Below are 26,363 nucleotides of genomic sequence, written 5' to 3'. Positions count from 1 at the left end.
TCTACAACACATAATGCCAGAGAGGATAAATCAATTGCATGCCACAGAAATTGACGAGTTGTCCAATAACATGTCCCCATGTGCACTAGCAGCTGATATGGAACTCAGAGTGACTGTGAGTGGCATTTCTAATTCTAGCTAATGCCCGTAGCAGTGAACCAGATATTTGTTTTATTTCCTACACTGCACTATATAAAACACTGAATCTCACTGCCAGAGCCGGCCTTAGGCATAGGCAAACTAGGCAATTGCCTAGGGCATTTGGAATGCCTAGGGGCATCAGCAGCTTCTGCTGATTAAAATGATATGCAGCATGCCTATATTCTGTGTGTGAGTGAGGCTGTATCTGCATATGAAATAGTGTATTCATGGAAATCACTGTAACATAGCATTCCGTATGCAGGTACAGCCACAGTTGCACACAGAATATAGGCATGCCGCATATCATTTTAATCATCGGAAGCTCCTTGTGTGTGCAGGTCATAACAATGCAGATAAGGCGAATTTTCAGCAAAAAGGGCACCCAACGTTAGCAGAACTGGCCAGGAGCTGCATGGCCTATTGAGTCAAGATGTATGAGGAAACATCTGTATCCAAGCAGAAGCAGAGGTCACAGTGTTAGCGGCTGTGCAAGTGCTGTCTGCGGGTGGGTTGGTTGTGCAATAGTGTTCGGCATATGTGTAAGGGGCATTATGAGTGTCATGTATAAATGCATTAATAATGTGCGACATACAGTATGGGTAACAGGCATTATGTGTGTCATGTGTATAAGGGCATTAATAATATGCAACATATGTGTAAGGGGCATTGTGTGTCATTATGTGTATGAAGGGCATTAATAAAGGTTGGCATAATGTGTAAGGGGCATTATGGTTAAAAGGACATTAATAATGTGTGTCATGTGTAAGGGGCATTACTGTGTGGTATTATCGGGGGTGCTGTGAGAAAGGGGTAGGGGGTACAAATTACCCAGGCCAAAGTCTGATGGAAGGGCCCAGTGGGCCCCCTCCCCTTAAGTGACAGCAGCAGCTGCAGCTCTTCTCCTCTGCCCAGCACACACTGCTATGTGCTGGGTTGCAGTGTGGCCATGGAGGTGCTTAAAATACAATATTTTCTCAGGAGTTTTTTCTAAGGGTATAATTTGAATAATGTGAGGAGTAATGTACATAAGGTAAAGTGGTACTACTGTGTGATGTAACGTGAATAAGGGACACCATCGCATGATATAATGTGAATAATGTTGCACTATTGTGTGGCATAATTTGAATTGGGGTACTATTGTGTGGCCATGCCCCTTCCCAGCAAGAACACACTCCTGTTTGGGCTGCGCACCGAATGTGTGCACTGTTTCTATTTAAAATATTGCGGGTAGGAGCACCAAAATGATGACTGCTATGATGAGGGTTAAAAAAGAATGGGTGGTTTAACCAAGCGCAGGGCACTAGCTACAGTACCAGCTGCCGTTTAAAAGGGATACTCAACCCTTTATTTTAGACCAAAAACAACAGCAAAACGTAAATGGCGCTAATGGACTGTAACTCAAGTATCTGAATGAATTTAAAATTATTTATTTTTCACAATAATAAAAAGTTAATATTTCAACGTTACCACCGGCCGGTGAGACAATCTCATACAATTTGTAAAGTACACTCATCTAATGACTAAAAAAAGTAATAGAAATAAAAAACAAACAATAAATTAAAATATATAATATATAAGATCAATTTATGCACTACAACAACACAACTTGATATAATGGCTGGCGACACCTCCAATGATGCTTTCAATTTGATTTTGGCAACACACACTGGGTTAAGTTTTTTGTTATTATAGCCACATAAATTGCCTCTTGGAGCGGCTATTTGGATTTAAACCCACACTTGTATAGAAGTGCCCAGGTTAGCAGTGTCAAACAATAGGTTAATATTTGTAAGCAGGTTAGTAATTGCAGCTTGTGAATAGATAAAGCATCACACATGCAGGTCACTCAGGTTACTCTGGTAACACTCACTCGTGCAGTGCTGTGGGCATGAGATTTCCTTTGTGCTTATGCTCCGTTTTGAGGAGACTATCGCTTTGTAATCCACTTTTGGGTGACTAGTGCACGCCTGGAGCGGGTCCCCGGCTGCTGGTCTTACCGATGGTGCAGCCTTCTCAAGGACTCCCAGCTCCGGCTTCTGTCTCCCAGGCTCCGGTGGTTGATGCAACAGGCAGTCATTTGATGACGCGTTTCCCCGCCTCTCCTCGTCAGCGGCTTCATCAGATAACTTACTATGCTTTGCCTCTTCTTTGCTAGAGATCACCAGCACTGCAGGAAACAGAGCTCCAGTCTACAGGCTTATTTGTTCTGAAGCCGCACAGCTGGAATTTCATCGTTTTTATTATTTATTGGTGATTATACGAGTTTTTAAACATTTGAAAGGATCTTTAATACCTCAAAACTTCTATGGAAATATGGAGCATTACCATAACCTAATTATATAGATCAACAATTAAACAAAGGAATAATCCTTGCACTAATAAAAATCCCACAGTTATATCTAAGGGAACACCTTCCTGTTCAATGGATAATCCACAGTAATTTGAACAAAAAACATATTTTCTGGAAGATTTATTAATATCCCCCTGATGAAGTCACTTGGTTGACGAAACCCGTTGGGATCTTTTGTGTATTCTGTTGACATCTGGAAAACCTTTTAATAAAAAGCATCTTGTGGATGAACAACGCCTCTTCTTAAACTGTGTTGGAGATTACGAACAATCCCGTTAAAACTGTTGATGTTAATTGAGAGTTATAGGCGCCAGATCACTATTGGGTTGTATATTTGCATGTTAATTCCCTAACCCTCAGGGAATTTAGTGATTGGGCTGCCACATTTTGTATTTACAAAAATAGCGCGTAGTGGAATTTTGGTGTACTATATATATATATATATATATATATATATTTATATATATATATGAACAAAGAGAGGGTACAGAGTGTGCTTATGATATACTAATATGCATATCATGTAAAAAATATTTATTTATAACAGGTTTTACCTTTATAATATTTTGTATACAAAAGATAAAAACAAACAAATACAATTCAGTTTGTATCCTGTATGTGGTTCATTCACAGCATGTGATCAAAACACATGAATCCTACCCAACGCGTTTCGTCAGCTAGGTGACTTCATCAGGGGCGAATAGTAGTTTCAAAATGAATGATACTAGTAAGATGTCAATATGGATATAACCATAAGGGTAGGTAGGAGCATCTCCTTCTTAGGAGTTAGTTAAACAAGAATCGAATATGAAATTCAAAACAGATCGATGATCATCAAAACAGTGAATTCCTTCATACAATCAGGAACAGATTAAGCAGCCCAGCAGTAGGTTCTTAAAGGTTCAGACAACCACAAAGGAATTTACAATGGTCCCAGGTAGGTGTGTTAGCTCTGAAGTCCAGCTTTGACTGGTAGAGCTAACACACCTACCTGGGACCATTGTATATAAAGCCAAAATCTACCCTACTTTGTCTCACCTTTGCTTGCTTATTCTCTGCTGTTTTCTCTTGTAAAGAATCCTCTACCAGCCTCTGAGTAGTGTCAATCACCGGCTCGCTGCTGTCATTTATCTGTGGAGTATAACAATAAGTGGTATGACTTCACGGACTCCTGAACTACCAAGGGCACCCATTGTATGAACACAACTATGACAGCCATGATGTCAGCTGTGTAGTGATTTTCATGAGAAAACAGCCTATCAATTCAAAACAACCATTCATTCTGTCTCTGTACTCATTGGGGGAAATTTACTAAGATGGGAGTGCTATTTCACATGGGATGTTGCTATGGGTAACCAATCAGAATCTATTTCTTAGTTATTTAGCAAGTTCTAGAAGATAATAGATAGTATCTGATTGGTTCAAGAAAAGAAAAGAGGGGACTGCGCTTAAATAGGGTGAATAATTATGTATTAACTTGTCAATAATAGGTAATTATAATTAATACTGATAAAAAATGGTAAATTGACACAGAATAAATAAAACACATGTAAACTCCATATTAATAGAAACCAATATTGTGGATATGAAAATAGAAAAATAGGGGAAAAAAAAGGGTTGTGACTGATTTCAAAAGTCTGTACGGTACCGTATTGATGAACCAGCAGGTTTTGGTATATTGCGGTAATATTCCGTTTTTGTTGTTATTATCTTGCCTCACTGATGTATAGCTGTATGGGTAGATACAGAGTACCCCAGGGGGCTGGGGATGCAAAACCTCCTGCAGTACTGTGGCCCAGCAGATGGTTCAGGTGGTAGTCCCAGAATTAGTCTCCAGCATTAAAAAGTTTTTCAGAGGCCAGGGCCGGTGCTAGGGGGTTCGGCGCCCTCTTGCAAACTATAAATTTGCGCCCACCCAAACTTTACAAAGGGAGGGGTGTGGCCACACAATAATGCTCCCACTCCAAATTACACTACACAGTAGCACAATCTTATTCAGGTGCCGTAACTAGGCATTTGGGTGCCATGTGTGAAAAAACAGGGACAGTGCGCGCCGAAGGTGCACGCAAAATTGTAGAAGCGTGGCTTCATGGGGAATTGGCGTGGTCACATAAAAGTACTAATAACACCATAATCCCCATAACACATTATGCTTCACACCTCAAAACCCATAACACATTATAGTAACCACACACAGTAATGCACATTATTCGTAATGCCACACATCATGATGCCCCTTGCACAGTATGCAGCACACCATAATGCCCATTACACATTATGCCACACACTGTAATTCCCCTTACATAATATGCCATGCACTGTAATGCCCATATGACATTGACACACATTATGCTACACATAATGCCCCGAGTACTCCTGCATATGCCCACATTTGTAGCGTTGCTTATTCATAACACCCACACCAGTTGCGAAAAGTAGTTGCTCTGCTTACAAGTAGTGCCCACATCAGTTGCCGACAGTAGTAGCGCTGCATAACCATAGACCCACTCCAGATGCTGACAGTAGTACCTCTGCTTATACATAACACCCACACCAGTTGCCAAAAGTAGTTGCTCTGCTTATACACATGCCCACACCAGTTGCCTGAAAGTAGTACCTCTGCTTGTACGTAGTGCCCACACCAGTTGCCGACAGTAGTAGCACTGTGTAACCATATGCCCACACCAGTTGCCGACATTAGTAGAGCTGCCTGTATACATGCCGACATTAGTACCGCTGCCTCTACACGTGCCCACACCAGTTGCCGACATTAGTAGTGTTGCCTCTACACGTGCCCACACCAGTTGCCGACATTAGTAGTGCTGCCTCTACACGTGCCCACACCAGTTGCCGACAGTAGTACCGCTGGCTACACATGTGCCCACACCAGTTGCCGACATTAGTAGCGCTGCATATAGATGTGCCCACACCAGTTGCTGACATTAGCAGCGCTGCCTATACACGTGCCCACTGCCCACACCAGTTGCCGACATTAGTAGTGCTGCCTATACACTTGCCCACACTAGTTGCCGACGTTAGTAGCGCTGCCTATACACGTGCCCACATCAGCTGCCGACATTAGTAGCGTTGCCTATATGCATGCCCACACCAGTTGCCGACATTAGCAGCGCTGCCTATATACGTGCCCACACCAGTCGCCGACATTGGTAGCGCTGCCTACACATGTGCCCACACCAGTTGCCGACATTAGTAGTGCTGCCTACAAACGTGCCCACACCAGTTGCTGAAATTAGTAGTGCTGCATACACACGTGCCCACATCAGTTACCGACATTAGTACACTCACACTTTACAATGGTGGCACTGGCAGCTCATCCTCTCCTGTTTCCTGGTGTCTTCAGTCAGCCTTGCTCCCTTGTAGCTCCGCCCCTTCTGCCCCGTGTAGCCACGCCCCATCCACCAGTGTAGCTCCGCCCCCTTTCGGACCCTGCCGATGACCAGCTGATAATGAGCAAGGAGGGATCTCTGTGCCTTCGACGCTGCTGCCTGTGATGAAGTGTGACAGGCGCAGCAGCAGCCGGCAGGCACGGAGGACAGCAGAGGATGCACAGCAGGGACAGCGCCTCTCCTGCACGGCGCCTACCTGCTTTGCATCCTCTGCTGAGTGGGTAGCACCGGCCCTGTCAGAGGCTTAAACGGTCACTCCGCAGTAAAATGGGTGGGTACTTGTTTCCTAGCACGGCCACAACGATCATGATCGTGGGCATCGTGAGGAAAAATCGATGCCCGCGATTTCCCCACAGGGAACAATGTTAAATGCCTCAATTTAGCCGCGATGCCCCCGATTTCCCATAGGAAACAATGTTAAATGGGTCAATTTACCCAAATCATCATAGGGAACAATGGTAAATGGCCCAGAAACCCCCCAAAACACCCCTGAACAGTGAAATGTCCCCCCAAAAGTATTTTACGCCACCCCACGATCAACGCGAACCCGAAGTGTGGCGAGCGCAGCGAGCCTGCGAGGGGCGGCGGTACGCGTCCTCCGACCTTTACATACCCCCACTATCCACGTCGGCGTGGAGTTGAGAATAGAATAGTGTGGCGAGTGCAGCGAGCCACCGAGCCCGAAGCGTGGCGATCGCAGCGAGCCCCGCGAGGGGACGCGGATACCTGTGAAGCCCGCGAAGGGACGCGTTTACCTGTGAAGGTATCCGCGTCCCCTCGCGGGGCTCGCTGCGCTCGCCACGCTTTGTAAAGTTTGGGTGGGCGCAAATTTATAGTTTGCAAGAGGGCGCCGAACCCCCTAGCACCGGCCCTGGCCTCTGAAAAACTTTTTTATGCTGGAGACTAATTCTGGGACTACCACCTGAACCATCTGCTGGGCCACAGTACTGCAGGAGGTTTTGCATCCCCAGCCCCCTGGGGTACTCTGCAGCGAGCCACCGAGCCCGAAGCGTGGCGATCGCAGCGAGCCCTGCGAGGGGACGCGGATACCTGTGAAGCCCGCGAAGGGACGCGTTTACCTGTGAAGGTATCCGCGTCCCCTCGCGGGGCGCGCTGCGCTCGCCACGCTTCGGGCTCGGTGGCTCGCTGCGCTCGCCACACTATTCTTTTCTCAACTCCACGCCGACGTGGATAGTGGGGGTATGAAAAGGTCGGAGTTCGCGGAGCTCGCCACGCTTCGGGTTCGCGTTGATCGTGGGGTGGCGTAAAGTACTTTTGGGGGGACATTTCACTGTTCTGGGGTGTTTTTGGGGCTTTCTGGCCCATTTACCATTGTTCCCTATGATGATTTGGTAAAATTGAGGCATTTAACATTGTTTCCTATGGGAAATCGGGGGCATCGCGGGTACATTGAGCCATTTAACATTGTTTCCTATTGGAAATCGGGGGCATCGCTTCTGGACCATTTAAGCCTTTTTTAGCCGCATACGACGTGACCGACGCGACCGACGCGATTTTGACTTTTTTCAATGCATTTCAATGGGAAAATCGGGGGCATCGCATCGGTCGCGTCGTATACCACTAAAAATGACACCCGATGCCCGCGATTGTGGCCGTGCTAGGAAACAAGTACCAATGGGTGGTCCAGAAGTATTTAGTCAGTCAGTCCCAAGTCAGTCATCCTCCATAAAGGCTGTCCCCTTGCGCTAATTTAAAGCTTCTGCCACCGGGGACATGCAGGGGGGCTGAAGGGAGGGAGGGTTGGCAACCCTGCCTTATCCTAATGTTAGCCCACCCCTCTCCCAGCTTAACCGCAAATCCCCCACCCAGCAGCCTAACCCTCTCCCCTAACCATAACTACAGTACTTACCTTTTGCCTCCAACAAAACAAGAGCCTAGTTGTTGCTTGCTTATTATAGAGACAGCTTTGGAGCTAAAATGGCCACTTTCATTGCAATCACCCCTATCTACAATTGCTTTCTCATATCACTGCAAAACTTCCCAACTGTTCCAATTTTCACAGGACAGTCCAATTATTTTGGAAGTTCCCCGTGTCATACCGGCGCTGTCAGCGTCCCGTGTTGTGGTGGTGGTCGGGGAGGTTGGGATGGAGTTGGGAGTCCCCCCTGATAACCGCTGCTGTGCGTATGCGCAGTCTATTCCTGGCAAGCAGGGGGCATGGCCAGAAGCTCACAGAGCTCTGGCCATGCCAACCCGATGCCATTTACAGCCATGCCTCCTTTCAAACAGGCCACACCCTCTTAACAGGAGTCCAGAGTCCCGCTTTACATATGGCCAAGTTGGGAGGTATGAAAGAGAGACATGCCCTTGGAGCACAGACTACTGTGGTCCCCTTAACCCCACCCCCCTTGAGCTTATATTTATTACATTGCATATTGAATGTGTTTTTGTATTATTATAATAAATGTATATTCACTATGCAATGTAATCAAAATCAGCTGCACAACTGTTAATCACAGTGGGTCATAAAAGCATCTGCACATTAATATTACATTTACCGCACTACATCACTACAATACATATGCCCCCTACACACCGCATTACATCACTACACTACATCGCCCCTACATGCCGCACTACATCACTACAATACATTGCCCCGACATGCCGCACTACATCACTACACTACATATGCCCCCTACACACCGCATTACATCACTAAACTACATCGCCCCTACATGCCGCACTACATCACTACATTACATATGACCCGGTATACGGACTCATGATAGATTGACTCTAGGTCGACAGTCATAAGGTCGACCACTATTGGTCTACTGGGTCAAAAGGTCGACATGGTCCAAAGGTTGCTGTGGAAATGTCGACATGAAAAGGGTCTACATGAGTTTAAAAAAAATAATGAGCCGACAGGCGGTATTTCATGCCCTACCATCCACTACGGTGTGGATGGAGAATATAATAGTGTTCCGAGTGCAGCAAGGCACAGTGCCTGAAGCATGGCGAGCGTAGCAAGCCATACGAGGGGATGCAGTACACTTAGACGGTGTCCATACCGACCTACGTCAACATAGACACCATAAAAAACGAAAAACTCATGGCGACCTTTTGAATGTCGAATTTTTAACCTAAAATACCATAAACATATGCCCCTACACACCGCTTTACATCACTACACTACAACTCATCACCAGCACCAGTCTACCTGCATCTCATTAATTCTGTGTCACGTCAGTATTATCCTCCCTACTCCTCCTGATGTGCTTTTCCTTCTCTTGCGGGTGCCTCTTGCGGATTACCGCTCTCCAGGGGGGTTGGTGGGTGCGTGCAGGCAGGCGGGCGTGCATGGCGTGTGTGCAGGCCGGGCGGGTGGGTGGTCGGGGGTTTTGTGCAGGCTGGGCGGGCATGCAGGCACATTGCCGCTAACCAGCGCGGGGGTGCGGGTGGCACCCACCGATCAGATCCACAGATAGGGTGGGGGTGTGTCTAAAATCCCCGGGGGGCGGGGCGCAATTTATGAAGTTACGCCACTGACAGGGTTGAAAAGGGGTAATATGTTCAATCTATTAATCCTTGCGCAGGATGCACTAAGCGAAAAATGCGGTTATCTGGGGTTTTACCGCATTTTGATGTGCAGAAAACCCGCACGCCGGGTTTTCACTGCAGGGTGGGGGGGGGGCGGGGATCGCCCGCAAAAGATGGTGAGATTGCTCTATGGGCCAGATTCAGACCTACTCGCTGGTATTCAAAACCCGGCGAGCAGATAAACTCTGGACCACAGATCTCCCTCCTGGAATACTCCTGGAATACGCCGGTGCTACACCCCCAAAGCCCGACGCCTGTCAATCACCTTGCGAACCAGAATACCCCAATATATTGCATCTCATTGTATTACAGAGCGTATGCGATGTGATCTAACTGCATATAATAATTGTACTGTGAATGGGCACCTCTAGTTCCAGCCAATAGCTGTCAGGGCAGCTGGGACTAGTAGTTTCATTACTAATTGAGGGCCAAAGTCCATAAAAGTCTCCGTGTCATTCCAGATCCAAAGAAATGTGTTTTGCTATAGGTGGAAGTAAAATCTGTCTGCCCTATTGCTACTAATAAAGTTACGCTTTTCCATTTGCTGTATCTCAAATTAATAATGTCCTTATCATATATATATATATATATATATATATATATAAATGCAAGTATATAGGTGCGCTGACACTCTTTAAAAGTCCGTTCTTTTCAAGGAACCAGAAAGTTCTTTTGAAAATCCACACCAACACCAGGTGTACTGATTGCAGCTCCCCTCCAATATGACCCGATTCCCACGGGACCTTCAATGTGTACTCCTCCTAAAACAAATAGAGGGGGCGCTTCATGGTGTATTATCGTTTATTAAAAAACGTGGAAATCACTTAAAATTTTCTCTCACACAGAGAAATTGGTGCCCGTACCGAATATTTCATCCGGTGTGGGCTAAAATACCACAAGGTTTAAACATAGAATCCACTGGCTCAAACAGCATGCTCTGACAGGGTGCAGTGTAAGACTCACGATACCGGAGGAAACCAACAGGCACGAGCGTCCCACAGCACACCGGCGTCTCAGCGTCTAGGCAGGCGAGCTGGAGTCCAGCAGGTACAAGGATGCGTCACACAGACCACGCCCCTACGCGTTTCGTCGATGGACTTCGTCAGTGGGGTGGTCTGTGTGACGCCGCATCTCTTATTTATAGCGATATACAGGTGTCAGTCATTAGAGCTTCCCTGTTTCTCAAGTACGGGGAACTACCACCTGTGAGTGATCCGCTACACTTAGCGGCTTTTAGCAACAATCACCAGTAGTAATACATTGTTGGACACATGTTAAAAAGTCTTAGTATATAAAACCAATCGCAACTGAATTCCTAGCAGTTACATAGGATGAGAGTGAGTGTTTTAAGAGCTATTTGATTCATTTTACAAACAGTTTTAATGTTTATTAGTACCACCGCAGTTCTGCCAGATATCATTTTTAAGGCAGGCAGTATGTTAAATCAATTACATATCAGCAGCGGGATTATCATAAAAATCGTAAAGATCATTATAATGACCAAGAGGGTGCATGATTATTCACGCACGATTGCCTTACTGGCCGGCAGGTATAACGGTGTATTTACCCGTAAATTGAGAGGCTGAGAATCTCTTTACAAAAAAGGAGCAGCAAATACATAAGATATAGTCAAAACTACAATTGATCATGCCTACTGTCATATACCAGAGGGAATGAAATTTTTTTTTTACACGTATAGGAGATATTACATATTCTAATATAATATGGCAAGATTTAAACCTTATCACAACCAATATGGCTATCAACCAATTCTAACTAGATACACTCTGAAGTTCTACACGATCTCAGCAGTAACGGGCTGAGAAATCATCATTAGTAAGATATTAAGCTGATACATATACAAAGCAGCAAATATAAAGCAGCAAATATAAAGGACATTGTCGGGACTAGAGTTATTCATCATTAATGTTATATAGTAGCAGACATAAGTTTTTCTAACATAAACAAGAGGCCGTTCATACTTTTTTTATACATAGAGGAGATAGTGCACATTTTGATATAATAATATGGAGGAATTTTAACCTCGTCACAACCAATGTGACTATCAGCCAATTCTAGCTAGATACACTCTAGAATGCTACACAATCTCAGCGATAACGGGCTGGGGAACTTCATACTCAGATATTGGACCAATATAGGTGGCACGCAACAAGTACTAAAGTTATTCATCATTGATGTTATATACCAGCAGACATCAGTTTTTTTACACATATACAGGAAACCGTACATGCTCAGATATAATACAGAGGAATTTTAACCACTTCGCAGTCTTAGACCAATTTCTAGTAGTGCCACTCTAGAGTTCTACATAGTGTCAGCGATAAAGGCTAGAGTACATTCTTATTGAGGTATTGTGCCACTACTGTTACAACTGGTTAGGTCGAAGTTTTTAAAGATAAATTGTGGATATTTTAGTGGTATTTCACATATGATAATCCCTTTCTAACATAAACAAGAGGCCGTTCATACTTTTTTTTATATACATAGAGGAGATAGTGCACATTTTGATATAATAATATGGAGGAATTTTAACCTCGTCACAACCAATGTTACTATCAGCCAATTCTAGCTAGATACACTCTAGGATGCTACACAATCTCAGCGATAACAGGCTGGGGAAACTTCATACTCAGATATTGGACCAATATAGGTGGCACGCAACAAGTACTAAAGTTATTCATCATTGATGTTATATACCAGCAGACATCAGTTTTTTTTACACATATACAGGAAACCGTACATGCTCAGATATAATACAGAGGAATTTTAACCACTTCGCAGTCTTAGACCAATTTCTAGTAGTGCCACTCTAGAGTTCTACATAGTGTCAGCGATAAAGGCTAGAGTACATTCTTATTGAGGTATTGTGCCACTACTGTTACAACTGGTTAGGTCGAAGTTTTTAAAGATAAATTGTGGATATTTTAGTGGTATTTCACATATGATAATCCCTTTCTAACATAAACAAGAGGCCGTTCATACTTTTTTTTATATACATAGAGGAGATAGTGCACATTTTGATATAATAATATGGAGGAATTTTAACCTCGTCACAACCAATGTGACTATCAGCCAATTCTAGCTAGATACACTCTAGGATGCTACACAATCTCAGCGATAACAGGCTGGGGAAACTTCATACTCAGATATTGGACCAATATAGGTGGCACGCAACAAGTACAGATGACATTATCTGGACTAAAGTTATTCATCATTGATGTTATATACCAGCAGACATCAGTTTTTTTACACATATACAGGAAACCGTACATGCTCAGATATAATACAGAGGAATTTTAACCACTTCGCAGTCTTAGACCAATTTCTAGTAGTGCCACTCTAGAGTTCTACATAGTGTCAGCGATAAAGGCTAGAGTACATTCTTATTGAGGTATTGTGCCACTACTGTTACAACTGGTTAGGTCGAAGTTTTTAAAGATAAATTGTGGATATTTTAGTGGTATTTCACATATGATAATTCCTTAAACGGGGGATCACAGGAACAATCAGATGGTACTACAAACTCTCTGGGAAGACACATGAATTTAGGTTACACTCCAAACAGAATCGATGGTGGAAAATACATCGATGGTCGCTGAATATATCATGAATTGGCTCTTATTGGATAAAGGGTGTTATCTCATAGTTCTCATTGAGACCTCTAGGTATAACAGTGTTGAGGCTTATTATCCAGTAGGTTTCCCTCCTGGACAGCCTGTTTTCTCTGTCACCTCCCCTTTTGTCAATTTTAATGTGTTCAATCGCCTTGAACTTCAGGAGAGAAGCATCTCCATTGTGGCACTGAGCAAAGTGCCGCGGGATGCTATGATTTTGGACTTTGTTTTTAATATTCCGTGTGTGCTCCAGTATTCGGATTTTCAAAGTTCTTTTAGTTTTTCCAACATACTGGAGCCCACACGGACATTCCAACATATACACAACAAATGAAGTGTTGCAGTTGATCACACTCTTGATTTTATGATGTTCAGTATTATCCGAATTATGGAAGGCTTTTGCCCCTCGTTCCATAAGTGGGCATATTTTGCAACTTCCACATGGAAACGAACCCAGAATCCCCCCAAACATTGTTCGAGTAGTATTCACAGGAATCTTCTCAAGTTGACTTTTTGATACCATTGTTTTGATGTTATTTGCCTTTCTGTATATAATATCAGGGTGATCTGGTAAATGTTCAGAGAGTACAGTGTCCAGTTTTAAGACATGCCAATGCTTCCTTAAAAATTTATTAATATCCTTTTCATTACTGTTATATTTGGTGATGAAAGGACAGAATATTTTATCTGATGCTTTGTTTTTCTGTTTATATGTAAGAAGTTCTGTTCTATTCTTATTTCTAGCTTTTATATTGGCATCTTCTATGATTTCATAGGGATAACCCTTTTCACTGAACCTCTCAGTATATATCCCAGCCTGCTCATCATAGGCCTCTAGAGTGGTGCAGTTTCTCCGCAACCGCGTGAATTGGGAGAATGGGATATTTTGCTTCCACCTCGGTAGGTGACAACTATAAAAGTCAAGGTAGCTGTTACTATCTACTTTCTTGAAGTGGGTATAGGTCTCAATTTTTCCACTTGTACAAAAATTTTTGGTGCTAATAACCAAATCAAGAAATTCTATCTCTGACTCACTGATCGTGTGGGTGAAACTCAAATTGTATTGGTTGATGTTAATGGCGCTCATGAAATTTTCAAATTCATGACTAGTGCCATCCCACACGATCAGGACGTCATCGATATAACGCTTGAATAGTTTGAGGTTGTCCTTGTATGGCCCCGGTAATACACCCTTTTCCCAATGGTTCATATATAGGTTAGCCAGACTAGGGGCGCAAATGCTGCCCATGGCTGTCCCGCATAATTGTAAGAAGAATTCTTCCAAAAAACCAAAGTAATTGCATTTAAGGACATATTCCAGACATTTGCAAATAAAGTTAACTTTAGTGCTTTCCAGTTCAGGGTCATCACCAAGTCTTTCTCTGATCACCTCTATTCCTTTGGAGTGGGGTATCGCGGTGTACAAAGCTTGCACATCCACAGTACACCACTTGTAACCTGACTGCCACTCTATTTCATTCAGTATTTGTAAGACATGAGTGGTGTCCTGTATGTATGTGTCGATTTTCGGAACATAACCCTTAATGTACCTATCCACATATTCGGACATTCTTGAACAGAGGGAGCCAATTCCACTCACAATTGGTCGACCGGGGGGGCAGGTGACATTCTTGTGTATTTTAGGGATATGGTAGAACGTTGCCGTTCTGGGGGTATCATTGAAAAGATATTTATATTCCTCTGTGTTAATACTTTTAGATCTTAATCCTTCATTAAGCAGAGTTTCAAGTTCCTTTTTAAATGTTTCTGTTGGATCCCGGGGGAGTTTCTTATAGGAATCTTGATCATTTAATAATCTATAAGCTTCCCCTACATACATTTCCCGGTCCATAATAACTATACTCTCCAAGAAGAGAGTCCAAAATGAGAAACCTGCGGTAAATGATCTCAATCGAGGCATTTATAATCTCTCAAAAAGAGTTTTAAATGATAAAGAAAAAAGAGTGCTACAAAAGGGGCTATCCTTTGCTCCAACAAAAAAAGCTAACAAATTTGACTTGTATATTGATTTAAATTTGTATGTGAGGAAACTCACTCTAAAGAGACACTTTCTCAGGAAATCTGATGCTACATTGAGGAACTGGGATGACACCCATAGTCAAAGTAAAAACAACTCAGGTTTGAAATGTAAATCAACGTTTTACCCCCTTGAATCTAGGGGTGCACACATAGAAATGTTTTCTCAGCTGGTAAAAAAAGAAATAGACCAGCTCAAACCTACAGAGGGGACTAGAAACCTCTCCTTTGCGGAGTCAAAGGCCCTGAAGGGTCTATCTGAGGATACTAGCATTGTCATTAAATGTGCTGACAAGGGGGGGGGGGGTATAGTTATTATGGACCGGAAAATGTATGTAGGGGAAGCTTATAGATTATTAAATGATCAAGATTCCTATAAGAAACTCCCCCGGGATCCAACAGAAACATTTAAAAAGGAACTTGAAACTCTGCTTAATGAAGGATTAAGATCTAAAAGTATTAACACAGAGGAATATAAATATCTTTTAAATGATACCCCCAGAACGGCAACGTTCTACCATATCCCTAAAATACACAAGAATGTCACCTGCCCCCCCGGTCGACCAATTGTGAGTGGAATTGGCTCCCTCTGTTCAAGAATGTCCGAATATGTGGATAGGTACATTAAGGGTTATGTTCCGAAAATCGACACATACATACAGGACACCACTCATGTCTTACAAATACTGAATGAAATAGAGTGGCAGTCAGGTTACAAGTGGTGTACTGTGGATGTGCAAGCTTTGTACACCGCGATACCCCACTCCAAAGGAATAGAGGTGATCAGAGAAAGACTTGGTGATGACCCTGAACTGGAAAGCACTAAAGTTAACTTTATTTGCAAATGTCTGGAATATGTCCTTAAATGCAATTACTTTGGTTTTTTGGAAGAATTCTTCTTACAATTATGCGGGACAGCCATGGGCAGCCTTTGCGCCCCTAGTCTGGCTAACCTATATATGAACCATTGGGAAAAGGGTGTATTACAGGGGCCATACAAGGACAACCTCAAACTATTCAAGCGTTATATCGATGACGTCCTGATCGTGTGGGATGGCACTAGTCATGAATTTGAAAATTTCATGAGCGCCATTAACATCAACCAATACAATTTGAGTTTCACCCACACGATCAGTGAGTCAGAGATAGAATTTCTTGATTTGGTTATTAGCACCAAAAATTTTTGTACAAGTGGAAAAATTGAGACCTATACCCACTTCAAGAAAGTAGATAGTAACAGCTACCTTGACTTTTATAGTTGTCACCTACCGAGGTGGAAGCAAAATATCCCATTCTCCCAATTCACGCGGTTGCGGAGAAACTGCACCACTCTAGAGGCCTATGATGAGCAGGCTGGGATATATACTGAGAGGTTCAGTGAAAAGGGTTATCCCTATGAAATCATAGAAGATGCCAATATAAAAGCTAGAAATAAGAATAGAACAGAACTTCTTACATATAAACAGAAAAACAAAGCATCAGATAAAATATTCTGTCCTTTCATCACCAAATATAACAGTAATGAAAAGGATATTAATAAATTTTTAAGGAAGCATTGGCATGTCTTAAAACTGGACACTGTACTCTCTGAACATTTACCAGATCACCCTGATATTATATACAGAAAGGCAAATAACATCAAAACAATGGTATCAAAAAGTCAACTTGAGAAGATTCCTGTGAATACTACTCGAACAATGTTTGGGGGGATTCTGGGTTCGTTTCCATGTGGAAGTTGCAAAATATGCCCACTTATGGAACGAGGGGCAAAAGCCTTCCATAATTCGGATAATACTGAACATCATAAAATCAAGAGTGTGATCAACTGCAACACTTCATTTGTTGTGTATATGTTGGAATGTCCGTGTGGGCTCCAGTATGTTGGAAAAACTAAAAGAACTTTGAAAATCCGAATACTGGAGCACACACGGAATATTAAAAACAAAGTCCAAAATCATAGCATCCCGCGGCACTTTGCTCAGTGCCACAATGGAGATGCTTCTCTCCTGAAGTTCAAGGCGATTGAACACATTAAAATTGACAAAAGGGGAGGTGACAGAGAAAACAGGCTGTCCAGGAGGGAAACCTACTGGATAATAAGCCTCAACACTGTTATACCTAGAGGTCTCAATGAGAACTATGAGATAACACCCTTTATCCAATAAGAGCCAATTCATGATATATTCAGCGACCATCGATGTATTTTCCACCATCGATTCTGTTTGGAGTGTAACCTAAATTCATGTGTCTTCCCAGAGAGTTTGTAGTACCATCTGATTGTTCCTGTGATCCCCCGTTTAAGGGATTATCATATGTGAAATACCACTAAAATATCCACAATTTATCTTTAAAAACTTCGACCTAACCAGTTGTAACAGTAGTGGCACAATACCTCAATAAGAATGTACTCTAGCCTTTATCGCTGACACTATGTAGAACTCTAGAGTGGCACTACTAGAAATTGGTCTAAGACTGCGAAGTGGTTAAAATTCCTCTGTATTATATCTGAGCATGTACGGTTTCCTGTATATGTGTAAAAAAACTGATGTCTGCTGGTATATAACATCAATGATGAATAACTTTAGTCCAGATAATGTCATCTGTACTTGTTGCGTGCCACCTATATTGGTCCAATATCTGAGTATGAAGTTTCCCCAGCCTGTTATCGCTGAGATTGTGTAGCATCCTAGAGTGTATCTAGCTAGAATTGGCTGATAGTCACATTGGTTGTGACGAGGTTAAAATTCCTCCATATTAATATCAAAATGTGCACTATCTCCTCTATGTATATAAAAAAAAGTATGAACGGCCTCTTGTTTATGTTAGAAAGGGATTATCATATGTGAAATACCACTAAAATATCCACAATTTATCTTTAAAAACTTCGACCTAACCAGTTGTAACAGTAGTGGCACAATACCTCAATAAGAATGTACTCTAGCCTTTATCGCTGACACTATGTAGAACTCTAGAGTGGCACTACTAGAAATTGGTCTAAGACTGCGAAGTGGTTAAAATTCCTCTGTATTATATCTGAGCATGTACGGTTTCCTGTATATGTGTAAAAAAAACTGATGTCTGCTGGTATATAACATCAATGATGAATAACTTTAGTACTTGTTGCGTGCCACCTATATTGGTCCAATATCTGAGTATGAAGTTCCCCAGCCCGTTATCGCTGAGATTGTGTAGCATTCTAGAGTGTATCTAGCTAGAATTGGCTGATAGTCACATTGGTTGTGACGAGGTTAAAATTCCTCCATATTATTATATCAAAATGTGCACTATCTCCTCTATGTATAAAAAAAGTATGAACGGCCTCTTGTTTATGTTAGAAAAACTTATGTCTGCTACTATATAACATTAATGATGAATAACTCTAGTCCCGACAATGTCCTTTATATTTGCTGCTTTATATTTGCTGCTTAATATCTTACTAATGATGCTTTCTCAGCCCGTTACTGCTGAGATCGTGTAGAACTTCAGAGTGTATCTAGTTAGAATTGGTTGATAGCCATATTGGTTGTGATAAGGTTTAAATCTTGCCATATTATATTAGAATATGTAATATCTCCTATACGTGTAAAAAAAATTTTTCATTCCCTCTGGTATATGACAGTAGGCATGATCAGGGCCGCCGAGAGGCAGGGGGGGCGGGTACATTTTACCTGGGCCCGGGCCTGTCAGGGGGGCCCGGGCCAGGGGATAGTCACACTTACAATTTTTTTTAATGGCAGCGGTGTAGCAGCAGCGTGGGCGGGAGAAGGGTTGGTGGCTGCTGGCCGGTGAGAGCGGATCAGCAGCGGCAGCCTGTGTCACTTTCACTCACTGTGTGTGGAGTGTGCTGCAGTCTGCAGACAGTGACAGAGGACCCATCCACTGCTGCGGAGCGTCTGCAGAGAAACTCTGTGTGTCTGCAGACTGCAGCTGCTTTCACAACACTTGATGTGAGAGCGAGGGGAAGGTCAAAGGTCAGGTGCACGAAGCGCGGCATGTGTCAGGGAGGCTGGAGCCGGAGGAGATCCTGAATCTACTGTCTGACTCGAGTCCTGCCCTGTAAGTGCATTTTTGTTCTGCCCTGCCTTTCTTAATACTAAATTGTTCTCCATATAAATGTATATATGTGCCTTCATCATTGGATCATCAATATATAGATATATATCTATAGATATATAGATATATATATATATATAGATATACAGTATATCTATATATATATATATATCAATATATCTCAAATTATATATATCTATAGATATATATCTATAGATATAGATATATATCTATATATTGATAATCCAATGAAGAAAGCACACTAGCAATTATGCAGAAATGAATGTATTAGCACCTAGCACTTGCAGGGTCTCCCCCGTCCTCAGGGCGATACAGCATAAATACTGTATACACTCAAAAAGACATTACATTTCCCATATAAATTTGCGTGAGAAGAGAGTGAGCGACCCGCACCATCTATAGTACGTGAAATATACAGTAGGGTTATTGATACATGTGAATGGCACTAAGCCCACCTATGGGGAGTGTGTTATATATATATACACTAGCCTCCTAGGTAGAGGGTGCTGTCAACTGATTGATAGATAGAAACTTATATGGAGAAGAAAAGCAAATCAGTTTAAGTGTGACGCACTCCTATTCACAAAACTGTCAAAATTGACTAAAATACAAATATGTCTTTATTTAATTAATACAGAACAAATATAATGGTAAGTATCACTAACAGGTCATCATTAGTTAATAGGTAATCTCAAAATTTTATTATTAATACATTAATGCTTGACCCGATAATAAGTATCCCTGTATCAGGGATTTTAGTGGCGAAAAATTAAAATAAGGTAGTAGATATAGAGAAAAAGAAAATATAGAAAGATATAAATACCCCCACTGTAGTCTCCGCTGGGCACCTGGGTCCATCATACTAAAAGTGCTTGGCACCATACTTCCCGTATCGCGCACAGTAGGAAGTCAGGGCACACTCGCATTCATTCCACTGCTCCCCCTCCGCGTTCCACTGGCTGGCAGTACCCAGCTCATGACAGGCGGATCCACGGCACCCAGCTGTAACAGAAGAGGTGATTTTAAACCCCAGTGAATGAGTGCCGTGGATCCACTTTTATGATGTAGCTTGGTACTGCCGGTCTGTGGAACGCGGAGGGTGATCAGTGGAACTCGGGTGAGTGTGTCCTTACTTCCTATTGGAAGTACGGTGCAAAGCACTTCCGGTAGGTCGGACCCGGGAGCCTGGCGGGGATGGAGAGATGGGACTACAGTGGGGGTATTTATAGGGGTAAGTGAATATCTTTTTGTGTGTATATTTATTCTGTATCGCCCTGAGGACAAGAGAGACCCTGAAAGGCACTGGCTAGGCGCTAATACAGTAATTTCTGCATAATTCCTTGTGTGCCAGTGCCTCCTTCATTGGATTACCTGTACAGACTTCTGGAGTACACCTGTTCCACTACCTTGGAAAGGTGGAGTGCCGACATAATAGTGGACTCACTCAGGACAAAATATGCGCTGACACTTGGAGACTACGATAATACGTCTCCAAGTGTCAGCGCAAATTGTTTTAGTGAGGGCACCGGAATCGCTGTTAATTTTGTTGGGAGTGCCGGGCCACCCACACACTATATATATATATATATATATATATATATATATATATATATATATATATATATATATATATATATATATATATATATCCAGTATATGATATAAAGCAAAGGCAAAGGCATTTTGTATAGTTTTGTAGGCTGCACAAAAATCTACAGTAAAAAGGATCTGTATGTATATATGCTGTATATACAAATATAAAATATTTTCATCCAAAGACAGCAGCAATAAGGGACATTTTTAAAGAAGTCTGACCGAGTGCTGCCATCTTTGGAGGATTTTATATATATATATATATATATATATATATATATATATATATATATATATATATATATATTTTATATATATATATATATATATATATATATATATATATATATGTGTGTGTGTGTGTGTTCTCTAAAGCACCTTGATAAAGGAGCCTTGTGGCTTTGAAACTGTTGGTGGCCTGCTGTGTCTTCATTCTGAGTGCCGCCGCATCCCCTTAAGCCAGTGGTAGCCAACCACGGTCCTCGAGAGCTACCAACAGTGCCCATTTTCCAGACAACCTAGCTGCTGCAAAGGTGCACTCATTACTAGCTGAAACATTTTAAAAGATCCACAGGTGGAGGTAAGTAAGTACTTCACTTGTGATTCTGTGAGGAGAGCTGGAAAACATTAACTGTTGGTAGCTCTCGAGGACTGGAGTTGGCTACCCCAGCCTTAAGATATATATATATCTATATATATATATATATATATATATATATATATATATATATATATATATATATATATATATATATATAGATATATATATATATAATACTTATGACCCAGCTGCTGGGAGGCATGCATGCCACACTTCTGTGAGTGGGTTCTTCTCATGTGCTAAACACGCCCTTAACATGCCGTGGTCACAACCCCCCCCCCATGGGGGCCCCTGGAAGTTGATGTACCGGGGCCCAGGATTTCTCTTGGCAGCCCTGGGCATGATCAATTGTAGTTTTGACTATATCTTATGTATTTGCTGCTCCTTTTTTGTAAAGAGATTCTCAGCCTCTCAATTTACGGGTAAATACACCGTTATACCTGCCGGCCAGTAAGGCAATCGTGCGTGAATAATCATGCACCCTCTTGGTCATTATAATGATCTTTACGATTTTTATGATAATCCCGCTGCTGATATGTAATTGATTTAACATACAGCCTGCCTTAAAAATGATATCTGGCAGAACTGCGGTGGTACTAATAAACATTAAAACTGTTTGTAAAATGAATCAAATAGCTCTTAAAACACTCACTCTCATCCTTTGTAACTGCTAGGAATTCAGTTGCGATTGGTTTTATATACTAAGACTTTTTAACATGTGTCCGACAATGTATTACTACTGGTGATTGTTGCTAAAAGCCGCTAAGTGTAGCGGATCACTCACAGGTGGTAGTTCCCCGTACTTGAGAAACAGGGAAGCTCTAATGACTGACACCTGTATATCGCTATAAATAAGAGATGCGGCGTCACACAGACCACCCCACTGACGAAGTCCATCGACGAAACGCGTAGTGGCGTGGTCTGTGTGACGCATCCTTGTACCTGCTGGACTCCAGCTCGCCTGCCTAGACGCTGAGACGCCGGTGTGCTGTGGGACGCTCGTGCCTGTTGGTTTCCTCCGGTATCGTGAGTCTTACACTGCACCCTGTCAGAGCATGCTGTTTGAGCCAGTGGATTCTATGTTTAAACCTTGTGGTATTTTAGCCCACACCGGATGAAATATTCGGTACAGGCACCAATTTCTCTGTGTGAGAGAAAATTTTAAGTGATTTCCACGTTTTTTAATAAACGATAATACACCATGAAGCGCCCCCTCTATTTGTTTTAGGAGGATATATATATATATATATATATATATATATATATATAAAGATCCACAAAGATTCCCTTCTGTATGGGAATTGGTCTCGTTGTCTATTTGATGCCATATACTTCAGCTGACTCATATTTAATCCTGGACAAAGGTCACTGTTGATGACCGAAACGTCGGATGATGGATCTGTAATAACAGGTTATATACTCTTTGATGCACTTTTTTTGCTTAACCCCTTCCTGACACAGCATGTTTTTGCCTTCCTGACAGAGCCCTTTTTTTCAAATCTGACATGTATCACTTAAGTGGGGATAACTTTTTTTTCTTTTACTTATCCCAGTGATTTTGAGATTGTTTTTTCGTGACACATTGTACTTCAAGTTAGTGGTAAATTTTCGTCGATACAGTCTGTGTTTTTTTGTGAAAAATACCAAAATGTCGGAAAAAAATGGAAAATTTAGCAATTTGCAAAATGTTAAATTTTCTGCTTGTGAGACAAATAATCATACCACTCAAAATAGTTAATAACTAACATAGACCATATGTCTACTTTATGTTTCCATCATTATTTCAACTTCCTTTTAATTTTTTTGGACACTAGGAGGCTTACAATATGAATAGCAAATTTTCAAATTTTCAAGAAAATTTCAAACACTGATTTTTTTAGGGACCAGTTCAGTTCTGATGTGACTTTGAGGGACTTTCTATGTGAGACACCTCCATAAATGATGCCATTTCAAAAACTGCACCCCTCACAGTATTCAAAACAGCATTTTGGAAGTTTGTTAACCCTTTAGGTGTTTCACAGGAATTAAAACAAAGTGTAGGTGAAATTTCAAAATTTCATTTTTTTTGCAGATTTGCAATTTTAATACATTTTTCTAAGGAACACAGTACATTTTACTAGAGAAATGTGACTAAAAATTGATTCCCCCAATTCTTTTGTTTTCATAAATATCCTATATGTGGCCCTAGTGTGCACGTTGACCAAACCACAGGCTTCATAATAGAAGGAGCACCTACTTGATTTTGGAGCCTCCTTTTTATGAGATTATTTTTTAGGCACCATGTAGGTTTCTAGGCACCATAAGATGCTAAAAGTTAGGAACCCCCCCACAAGTGACCCCATTTTGCAAACTACACCCCTCAGGGAAGTCATCTAGGGGTATAGTGTACATTTCAAACCCCCAGGGGTTTCACCAATTGTGGTACAACTGGGCAGTGAAAATGAAAAATTATTTTTTTTACACAAAAATGCAGTTCTGGCTCCAAATTTGTCATTTTCACAAGGAATGAAGGAGACAAAGCACCCCAAAATCTGTGCCCCAATTTCTCCCGAGTACGGCAATGCTTCACATGTGATCAAAAAATACCAGTTGGGTGCATGGCAGGACTCAGAAGGGAAGGAGTGATTTTTGGATTTTGCAGCTCAGATTCTGGTGGAATGTTGGTGGGTGCTATGTCGCATTAGCAAGACCCCCGAAGCACCAATACAGTGGAACCCCCCCACAAGTGACCCCATTTTGCAAACTACACCCCTCAGGGAATTAATCTAGGGGTATAGTGTACATTTCAAACCCGCAGGGGTTTCACCAATTTTGATACAACTGGGCTGTGCAAATGAAAAATTACATTTTTTACACAAAAATGCAGTTCTGGCTCAAAATTTTTCATTTTCACAAGGAATGAAGGAGACAAAGCACCCCAAAATCTGTACCCCAATTTCTCCCGAGTATGGCAATGCCTCACATGTGACCAAAAAATACCAGTTGGGTGCATGGCAGGACTCAGAAGGGAAGGAGTGATATTTGGATTTTGCAGCACAGATTCTGGTGGAATTTTGGTGGGTGCTATGTCGCATTAACAAGACCCCCAAAGCACCAATACAGTGGAACCCCCCCACAAGTGACCCCATTTTGCAAACTACACCCCTCAGGGAATTCATCTAGGGGTATAGTGTACATTTCAAACCCCCAGGGGTTTCACCAATTTTGATACAACTGGGCAGTGAAAATGAAAAATTACATTTTTTTACACAAAAATGCAGTTCTGGCTCCAAATTTGTCATTTTCACAAGGTATGAAGGAGACAAAGCACCCCAAAATCTGTGCCCCAATTTCTCCCGAGTACGGCAATGCCTCAAATGTGACCAAAAAATACCAGTTGGGTGCATGGTAGGACTCAGAAGGGAAGGAGTGATTTTTGGATTTTGCAGCTCAGATTCTGGTGGAATGTTGGTGGGTGCTATGTCGCATTAGCAAGACCCCCGAAGCACCAATACAGTGGAACCCCCCCACAAGTGACCCCATTTTGCAAACTACACCCCTCAGGGAATTCATCTAGGGGTATAGTGTACATTTCAAACCCCCAGGGGTTTCACCAATTTTGATACAACTGGGCTGTGCAAATGAAAAATTACATTTTTTACACAAAAATGCAGTTCTGGCTCAAAATTTTTCATTTTCACAAGGAATGAAGGAGACAAAGCACCCCAAAATCTGTGCCCCAATTTCTCCCGAGTATGGCAATGCCTCACATGTGACCAAAAAATACCAGTTGGGTGCATGGCAGGACTCAGAAGGGAAGGAGTGATATTTGGATTTTGCAGCACAGATTCTGGTGGAATTTTGGTGGGTGCTATGTCGCATTAACAAGACCCCCAAAGCACCAATACAGTGGAACCCCCCCACAAGTGACCCCATTTTGCAAACTACACCCCTCAGGGAATTCATCTAGGGGTATAGTGTACATTTCAAACCCCCAGGGGTTTCACCAATTTTGATACAACTGGGCTGTGCAAATGAAAAATTACATTTTTTACACAAAAATGCAGTTCTGGCTCAAAATTTTTCATTTTCACAAGGAATGAAGGAGACAAAGCACCCCAAAATCTGTGCCCCAATTTCTCCCGAGTACGGCAATGCCGCACATGTGACCAAAAAATACCAGTTGGGTGCATGGCAGGACTCAGAAGGGAAGGAGTGATATTTGGATTTTGCAGCACAGATTCTGGTGGAATTTTGGTGGGTGCTATGTCGCATTAACAAGACCCCCAAAGCACCAATACAGTGGAACCCCCCCACAAGTGACCCCATTTTGCAAACTACACCCCTCAGGGAATTCATCTAGGGGTATAGTGTACATTTCAAACCCCCAGGGGTTTCACCAATTTTGATACAACTGGGCAGTGAAAATGAAAAATTACATTTTTTTGCACAAAAATGCAGTTCTGGCTCCAAATTTGTCATTTTCACAAGGTATGAAGGAGAAAAAGCACCCCAAAATCTGTGCCCCAATTTCTCCCGAGTACGGCAATGCTTCATGTGTGACCAAAAAATGGCAGGACTCAGAAGGGAAGGAGTGATATTTGGATTTTGCAGCTCAGATTCTGGTGGAATTTTGGTGGGTGCTATGTCGCATTAGCAAGACCCCCGAAGCACCAATACAGTGGAACCCCCCCACAAGTGACCCCATTTTGCAAACTACACCCCTCAGGGAATTCATCTAGGGGTATAGTGTACATTTCAAACCCCCAGGGGTTTCACCAATTTTGATACAACTGGGCAGTGAAAATGAAAAATTACATTTTTTTACACAAAAATGCAGTTCTGGCTCCAAATTTGTCATTTTCACAAGGTATGAAGGAGAAAAAGCACCCCAAAATCTGTGCCCCAATTTCTCCCGAGTATGGCAATGCCTCACATGTGACCAAAAAATACCAGTTGGGTGCATGGCAGGACTCAGAAGG

General features: G+C 42.2%; 1 protein-coding gene across 1 annotated transcript in view; it reads right to left on the bottom strand.

Moving 5' to 3' along the window:
• LOC146042618 (dickkopf-related protein 3-like) overlaps positions 1 to 26,363 on the bottom strand; it is a 72,065-nt gene that overhangs the window by 31,656 nt on the left and 14,046 nt on the right. Inside the window, exon 2 of the mRNA XM_083162700.1 lies at positions 3,530 to 3,622. Coding sequence (XP_083018826.1) covers positions 3,530 to 3,622 — 93 coding nt within the window. The remainder of the gene's footprint in view (positions 1 to 3,529; positions 3,623 to 26,363) is intronic.

The sequence above is a fragment of the Crinia signifera genome, chromosome 19, assembly GCF_055691185.1.
Source record: "Crinia signifera chromosome 19, ASM5569118v1, whole genome shotgun sequence".
In the NCBI taxonomy this organism is placed as follows: domain Eukaryota; kingdom Metazoa; phylum Chordata; class Amphibia; order Anura; family Myobatrachidae; genus Crinia; species Crinia signifera.
The sequence above is the reverse complement of the archived record's forward strand: the minus strand, read 5'-3'. Positions and strand labels throughout refer to the sequence as shown.